This window comes from Abrus precatorius, unplaced genomic scaffold (genome assembly GCF_003935025.1).
Source record: "Abrus precatorius isolate BTA unplaced genomic scaffold, Abrus_2018 Scaffold6, whole genome shotgun sequence".
Taxonomy (NCBI): Eukaryota; Viridiplantae; Streptophyta; class Magnoliopsida; order Fabales; family Fabaceae; genus Abrus; species Abrus precatorius.
The window spans coordinates 10,062,652-10,071,015 of record NW_020874406.1 but is presented as its reverse complement, the minus strand read 5'-3'; the positions used below and the strand labels follow the sequence as shown (position 1 = coordinate 10,071,015).

Here is an 8,364-nt window from a genome sequence, read left to right as displayed (position 1 = left end):
CTAAAATAAAAAGTGATTATAGTTTTCAAGACACCAAATCAAAGAATTAGAAAACATCAAATTTTGACATAAAAAATAATTATTATTTAATTAAAAATTTCATTAAACCAAAGTTCTTACTTATCATTGTGTTAGATATCACATTTCACTGTGTTTATTTTGTAGTGTTCTGTAAATCTAGTCTCTCAACAATGTCTAACAACATAACGTAGAATTTGATTTATATATAACTCTATTAGAATTAATAGAAATTTTAAAAAACTTTTCCATAAACAATATTTTTCTCGCACCATTCTATATTTATATTATATGAATACTAAATCCGCATCTTTTCACATAGACAAGAATATAAAACAAATCAATACAGCTTGTGGTAAAAAAATTTCTAATAACATTTTTATTGAAAATTATAAATATTATTATTTTTTCTTATATTTTTTATAATTCTTAATAAATTTTAAGGTTTCTTTTATTAAGCAGTCGTTTTCTGTTATGAATGAGTGTCGGACACATCATTGCTGTGGTGACCCATCTCATGGCATTGACGAAAAAAACACTGCACCCTTGCGTTTTCAAAGACTTTTTGCCGTTTTTTTCTCTCATATTACTGATTTTGCATGCGCAAGCGTGCTTCCTGTGTAACGGCGTTATGAGCCGTCGTTTCGCTATATAAACGGCCACCAAGTCCCTCTATCCTTTTCAGCAATCTCTTAGCTGTTTTTGTGTTCTCTTGTTGTTGGGGATTTTGATCATTCGCATCGCTTTTTGAAGTTCGTGTTTCTCGAAATGGCTAAGAAGGAGCAGAGAGATACGGCAAGAGTTGAAGCTGTTCTTGCGCTCATCAGGAAACAAACCCCGCTCACTGTTAAACAGGTTCTATTAATTATCTTTGCTTCACATCACATTCTCTTCCTTGATCATGCAATTATACATATATGAACAAAAATATGCTGAGTAAATAGTCTCAACTTTGTTTCTTCTGTTTCTTCTGTTCCTTCTTCTTCTGCTTCACTGTTTAGAATTAAAAAGTACATCATAGCTCTCCCTATATATGCTTTGTGTGGTTCTGTTCATAATACGTTTTTGTGTAGGAGAAGTTTTGCAACTACGCTTGTGTGGAACGATTTCTGAAAGCGAAAGGGGATAATGTAAAAAGAGCTGCGAAGCAACTCAGGGCCTGCCTTTCTTGGAGAGAGAGTATAGGCACTGGTAAATAACTATATATATATATATATATATTATATTATCACAATTATATATCGTGAAAAGTGCAACCTATAGGCAAAGGGTCTTGCTTTTCCCTTTATTTGATATGAAGCCTTAAAGCCTCCTTACCAATGATTAAAGCCTCAAACAAGAAAGTGTTTACTTTTTTGTTATCTTCTTCAATATGATTATTACTAGTTTTAATTTGTCTATTATTTTGTTACACAGAGCATTTGGTGGCAGATGAATTCTCAGCTGAACTGGCTGATGGGTTGGCTTATGTGGCTGGCCATGACGATGAATCCAGACCTGTGATGGTAATTTTATTGTTGGTTCTTCATTTGGGTGTGTGAACACTAGCTTTATATTTATGTTAATGACCTGAATTGGGGTAACGCCATAACAGATTTTCCGGATGAAGCAAGACTACCAGAAGCTTCACTCCCAGAAAAAGTAAGTTCCCAAACATAAGAGAATTAGAAACCTAACATTATCACCCTTGTGTTGTTAATTTTCATTTGTGCAGATAGAGCTAAAGTGTGGTTGGTTTTTCTCTTGTTTTATTCCAAAGGCTTACTCGTCTGTTGGCGTTCACAATGGAGGTGGCTGTTTCGACCATGCCAAAGAACGTACAACAATTTGTCATGCTTTTCGATGCAAGTAAGTACTTCCACCCACAATTCCCGTCATGCCGTTTCACAAAACAACACTACCCTCATTAAAATAAATAAAATAAAAAGCGTAAAAAGCCATGTAAACTGAATCATTGTTCCGGATCCCAACCACAGATCTGAGGCACTCTCAGAAATTGTCTGAGACTGCACAGCAAGTGTCACGGTCTACACTCCAATTAGTGGCACAGAAATACCTATCATACTACCCTTTACCTTTTGCCATTAACCAATGATTTTCGATGAATGATATTCTTATGGAAAGTGTTAACCTAATGTTGAATAATAAAAAATATTTATTAATTTAATAAGATTCTATTCTTAGACCTTCAAACACTTGCATGGAGAAATGAATGTTTAAAAGAGATTAATTGAATTAGGCTAAAGAAAAATAAAATAGATGATGTGATAAAAAAATAAAAAGAAAAGTAAGTATAGAAAAAAAAAATTGTGAGACCGCTGATTATTTTCTGCTCTTTGCTTTGTTAAACTGAACCAAAAATTCTATAAATCTTGATCACCCTCTTTACACTAAAATTACCGTGATCTAACAAATTGACCTTGCTATGTATTATACAAAGGTTAAATAAATAAATAAAAATTACATAATTGGGAGAATTGATTTAGGAGGGTCGTGTTTGTTTGCAGGCTTTTACAGGTCTGCATCTGCTCTTATGAACTTACTGCTGGCAGCACTGAAAATAACGGGGGAGTACTACCCGGGCCGCCTTCATAAAGCGTTTATCATAGACCCTCCCTCGCTGTTCGTTTACTTATGGAAGGTAAAAACAAAAGAGGAGAAAATCAAAATTCATAATGCTCAATTTTGGCAATCTAGTCTTAACCAGTGCCAGTTAAACTCCTATATCATTCCACTTTTTATTTATATAATATTAATTTTTTTAACATTATTTTCTGTTTGATATCACATCATGCATGTGGGTGTGTACCACATGTTTTTCAATAATATTTTGACATTATGAAAAGTTTGGTTAGGTTCAATAACGTGTTTGTGCATGCATGTTCTTGGAACAGTCAGAGGTTTGCATAGCTTTGATAGAAGAAAAATGTTAGTAACTAAAAAGATGAAAAGGAGATGATTGTGTGTGTTGAGGGTGCAGGGTGTGGGCGCAGTGGTGGAGCTATCAGGAGTGACGACAGTGGTGTCATCGGTGGATTTGGAGGAATCAGAGGAAATGAAAGCGAAGGAGAAGGCGAAGATTGGGTCATGCTCCTCTTCCCGCTTTGCCTTCACAGTCTCCCACCACGTTCACTCATTCAAGCCTTGGTATCTCAGCCTCTCAGACACGTCAGCATCCCTGGTGGGTCCCACACAACGGACACCGCGCCCTTCCTTCCTGCAATCGCCGTGGTTGCGGAGAGGCAGAGCAGAGAGAGAGACCTCTCGGGAATCGTTGATTCCGTTTTTCAAGTTTTACAGAAGACCGTACGATGAAACGCTCTATAGGTCAAAGATGCGGCCCCCACTGGGTGGACTCGTATCATCTCACGTTACAGTTAGACGACACCACCTTTCACTTTCTCAACGTTTCTGAATCTCACAACACACCCCTTTTTCTTTTCTTTTCTTTTCTATCTTTTTTCCTTCCCCATGAGATCAAAGTACATAGAGTACTCCTAGCAGTGGTGTGTGGTGTATTTCAATTGAGTGTGTTTCGAAGCTAGTAATAATTTCTGTATTAAATTTGCGTTTACATGTTTTTAATGGGCTTTGAAACAGAATGGATTAACTTATGGGCCGATGATTCACTCATTGTTCTCCCTCAATTTCAAGTGTGTCCCCATGAGCTCGATGTCGCTTGTCACATCATGAAAGAGAACCAAATTAAACGACTTGACGTATTTAGCAGCCACGGCAGGCGATGGTTTTTGTTTTTATTTCTGTACAGTTTTGTAATGTCTGCTGCATGGGAAGAATGGAGCATGTTCGAAACGGAACTCTTACAGTGGCAAAACTCAGTAATTCAAGTGTTTGTTATAAATTTGACTCTTGTAAGGATATTTAAAGAGTAATAATTCAAAATGTTAATAAATATTTATAATAACATGTGTTTATAATATTTTTAATAATTTTTCAAATTTTAATTTATTAAACTAATTGTTTTTCACTCGTACAGAGCATTTCCAGATTACGGTTTGTAATTGCTGCATGACTTCAGTTTTAAAATCAAATTCTCAACTTATAATGAAGGTTTTCTCAACTGGTTGATCCTCACCGCCGTGGATTAAAAATTCCATTGAAATCAGCATTTTGAACTATAGTCTTTAGGCATATACTATTTTCATTATTTGAGATAAACATTACAAACATCTGACATGTCATGTACATCAACTTGTATTGCGGAAACAACCACAAGAAAACAACACTAGAAAAAAAAAAAAAGTACAAAGATGTTGTGTATCACTTTATGCTTTGTTGTGGAGGGTAACCAAATCTAGGTTAGCACCATAGGTTCTATTTAGCGCCTCAGCGCACCAACCATGCCCATCATCTACCGTTGGCATCCTTACTTCCATAACAGGAATTGCAGGTTGGCGAGAACCAGGCATCACGACACCAATTAAAACTCTTAGCACGTTCGCAGCGTCTATGTCCATGCACACGTTGATTTCTGGGACTCCTTTAGGCGCCTCAGGTATTCCCACTATCTTGGAATATCCCAACAAGTGGTTTTCTTCTGCCTTTTTACCCTCACCTTCATAGACAAGGATCAATGCCTCGTTTTGATTATCATGAACAGTTGTGAAAACTAGCTCCTTCCGCGCTGGCATTGTGGTATTCCTCGGAATTACAGGGACAAAGTTGTTCCCATCAGCTCGAATCCCAACGGCAAGAGGTGTGGCTTGGATAGTTAACAAGTCCAAGTTCCCAAAGGGATCATTGATGCCAGAAGCAACAGCTCCTTCCACTGCTGCACCGCAAACAGCAGCTTCCAAAGGATTCATGCCTTTGTAAAGTTCCTTTCCTTTACATATGTTAGTAACAAGATTCTTCACCCTTGGGATATAAGAGCATCCACCTACAATTATTACATCATTTACGTCCTCAGCTTCTACCTTGGCATCTTGCAAACACTGGATGATAAGGCTTTCACATTTCTCAAACACCGTTCTGTTTACCTCCTCAAACTCCTCCCGGTCAACAACCTTGCTTATCTTCAAACCATCTCCCAAGTCCACATCAACCTGAACACTGGTCTGAGAGGAAAGCCGGTGAACGGCATCCTGGGTTGCAACTCGAAGCAGGCCCATCCATTTAATTTCTTTGACCCCACGGTTCTTAAACAGATCTTGAGAATCTGGATACAGATGAAGCATCATATTCTGAAGCAAGTCTTCACCACCAATGGTACTTCCTGCCAAGGCTTTTATCTGCGATACTCCTCCAGCAGTAGCAGTGACAGCAACATCGCAATAACCAGCACCCATATTGAAAATGAGACCAATTTTCTCACTTCCGCTGCCCAAATTTTCTTGAGAAGCCTGCTGTTGTTGCTGTCCATATAACAAAGCCACAGCTGTTGGTTCAGGCATTAATCTGAGAACATGAAGGCCAGCCATGGCACAAGCACGCTCTATCCGGGTTAGCTGAAATCGACTGAATGCAACTGGAACTGTAAGAACTACATTTCTTATTGGTCGTTTCAACTGAGTTTCGACCATTGCTCTTAATTCCACCAGAAATATTGCCAGGACTTCTTCTGGAGTCGTAGATCTCCACATATTGTTCACTAATGCAGCAACAAATGGGCGAACGCCAATGTCCAAGGTCTGTACAAGAAATGGGAGGTTTTTACTTGCATGGACAACCGGGTCAGTATCAACTCTGCCAATCAAGCGTTTCATGTTGAAAACTGTGGCTCCAGACAGCATCTCCTGATCATGGGAGAGTTGACTACTAACTCCACAAGAAGGGATGGTGTCTTTGAAGGTTACATATGACTTCATAATCTTTTGATTCCTTGTGTTCCTCAAAAGCTCCACTTGGGAACCATTCCATAGAGCAACACTACACTGTGATGTACCAATGTCAATTCCAATCGCTATTTCAGGAAAAGTAGATGACTTTTCTTCTCCAGAGGTTTCACTGTCAGATGCCACAGTATATGCAGGTTCCACCATCCTGCGTTTAACAGACAGAGGAAAGTTAAGAGAGTTTTCATCAAAACATTATAACATGTCCAAAAGAACACTCTGAACTCACAACTCCGATAAGTAACAGCGTGTTCAGTTATCGTCACTTAGTTTTAAATTGTCATTTTGGCTAACGTTAAGTACTCTTCAGTCCAAAAACCACATGATCATTGCAGAAGTGAAGAAAAAGCACAAAGGCATACTGTTAGCAGCATCATTTCATCAAATGATGATTGATCATTCACGACTCTCATCCATTCTGCAGTTGTTAAACTTAACTATTCTCTAGAACCCGGTAGATAACATTGGTAATAGTAAATTTTCATCGCAAGTGTAAATGTAACTATCAGACCACAAATCATACATATACATAATCTTCCCAATCTTCCCAAACAACAGCGCAAAATAGAATTGAATTTGAAACATTCTGATGTCGTTTGACAACAAATAAAGATAGCATTCCAATCCCTTCAAGAGAGCAATGGATATCTCACAGCAATAAGTCACCATATTTGGCATCAATTATAGACCCAAAATCCAGGTGTGAAAAAGCACAAAAACACATTCCACGCAAGTCTTCTTACAAACACCTACACTACAAGATAACTTCACTAAAGTAAAATCAAACTGCAGCAAAACTCATCACAGAACTAACCATGCATTATCCTTCGTAAGTATCATCCAACAAATCAGACAAACTAAGTTACTAATAATCACACTGTTACACATATATTTCAATGCTGCAGATTAATCCCATTAATACATGAACTGACCAACAATATATTTCTACAATTGCATTTTTTCCATCCTAAATCGACTAATTGATAGGTCTTGCAGCGGGCTTAAGTAGCATCAAGGGAACAGATTTTCATTAAATACATTCCTCAATTACGACGAAGTACACGTTAAAGTGAAACTGTGCGTGTAGTGTGAATGTGAGTACGAATGCATCATGGTGGCGATTCTATTCCTCGAGTATCAATTAACAGTAATTACCTTCACATGATACAAGAGGGAGAGAGATGAAAGTAAAGAAGACAAACCTGAAAGGCGCAGCACAATGTAGAAGAGAGCAGAAGAATAGAAATGAAGCAAAGCGAATAGAGCAACACAAAACGCGATACCGATGCACAACACAGACGCTAACTAATACAGAGCTCCTCCTGTTCTAGACCCTCCCAGAAACCACCTAATACTTAACACTTTCGGTGCATTTTTTTCATATCTATACTAAATTAATTTAAATTTTATTCAACAATTAAATAATTATATTAATTTAATAAAATATTACCACTGTTTGTATCGATTTGCACGACTCTTGTGGTCATTTTATTTTACTTAAATAAGATTATTTCTGATGAAAGTTATCTCTTTTTCAAGTAAAAAAATTAATAAAATAAATATACATAAACAAATACTACTTGTGTTTTTAGGATCGATAGATTTTCTTTAAAAGGAGATCATGGTATTATCCAAAGCCAAAAATGCATATATATTTTAATTGATAATAGGTTTAAAAAATACATTAAACATAATTTATAATTTTTTAATTTGTATATTTATCATTTACCACATACCAGAATTTTCCAGACTCCAGTTGATTACGTGGCAAGTCCAAGAACTTTGTCCCCTGATTGTTCTAGATTATTGTTTTTCTGAATTCCATGATGTACCTATGTATGATGACCATAACATTTAATTCAAATTGTAAACCAAAACCTTTTCTTTAGCACCAAACACTAACTATTTACAAAATCATTAGCATTTAATTGTGTAATTGTCTATAGTTCATTGTCAAGATATTAGAGCATACATGATCCTGGAACTGTACTACATAATAAATTTATTTTTCTATGCACCTTGCTTTCAAAAATAATAAAAATAAATAACAATCTTTTTAACTTTACTCGCATGAAATATCAATGATTAAAAAAAAAAGAAAAGAAAAGTAACTATTAAATATTATGGTAAGAATGATCTTTATAAAAAAGGAATAATTACATTTATACCGTTTACGGTTTAACAAAATTTTATTTAATATTTTACTTTTTTCTTTCTTAATTCGTATTTGACAAATTATGAATTAGAAAAATGTATTTAGTATTATATTATTATACAAATTAAGGGAAATTTGTGTAAAATTAAGAAAAAGAAAAATACCAAGTAAAAAATTTTAAACTTAAGACAGGATGAGTGTTATTTTGTTTAAATAGAATGACAATAGACATCAGTTAACAATTTTAAATAAATTATAAAAATTTGTTATAAACACACTCCTAGTGTAATTTTTATGCAATTCTAATAAATATATATATTAAATTCTTATAATACC

At 35.7% G+C, this 8,364-nt stretch overlaps 2 protein-coding genes across 2 annotated transcripts; one reads left to right on the top strand and one right to left on the bottom strand.

The window, feature by feature from the left end:
- Positions 1–753: 753 nt before the first annotated feature.
- On the top strand, positions 754–3,433 carry LOC113870137 (phosphatidylinositol/phosphatidylcholine transfer protein SFH6-like). The gene is made up of 7 exons (XM_027506737.1): positions 754–873; positions 1,092–1,209; positions 1,435–1,523; positions 1,613–1,659; positions 1,778–1,866; positions 2,526–2,659; positions 2,999–3,433. Exons 1-7 carry the CDS (start codon positions 787–789, stop codon positions 3,431–3,433), a joined length of 999 nt encoding a protein of 332 aa, XP_027362538.1. The 5' UTR covers positions 754–786.
- Positions 3,434–4,166: 733 nt separating this feature from the next.
- On the bottom strand, positions 4,167–7,230 carry LOC113869869 (heat shock 70 kDa protein 8). Its single transcript, XM_027506371.1, has 2 exons — positions 7,076–7,230; positions 4,167–6,021 (listed from the first exon to the last, which is right to left on the bottom strand). Exon 2 carries the CDS (start codon positions 6,018–6,020, stop codon positions 4,305–4,307), a length of 1,716 nt encoding a protein of 571 aa, XP_027362172.1. The 5' UTR covers position 6,021; positions 7,076–7,230; the 3' UTR covers positions 4,167–4,304.
- Positions 7,231–8,364: the final 1,134 nt, after the last annotated feature.

Bases quoted from the DNA above. Each gene is read 5' to 3' on its own strand.
- LOC113869869 (XM_027506371.1), bottom strand. From the start codon at position 6,020: ATGGTGGAACCTGCATATACTGTGGCATCTGACAGTGAAACCTCTGGA.
- LOC113870137 (XM_027506737.1), top strand. From the start codon at position 787: ATGGCTAAGAAGGAGCAGAGAGATACGGCAAGAGTTGAAGCTGTTCTT. The intron at 874-1,091 runs GTTCTATTAATT...GTTTTTGTGTAG, and splicing joins CCCCGCTCACTGTTAAACAG to GAGAAGTTTTGCAACTACGC. The intron at 1,524-1,612 runs GTAATTTTATTG...ACGCCATAACAG, and splicing joins ATGAATCCAGACCTGTGATG to ATTTTCCGGATGAAGCAAGA.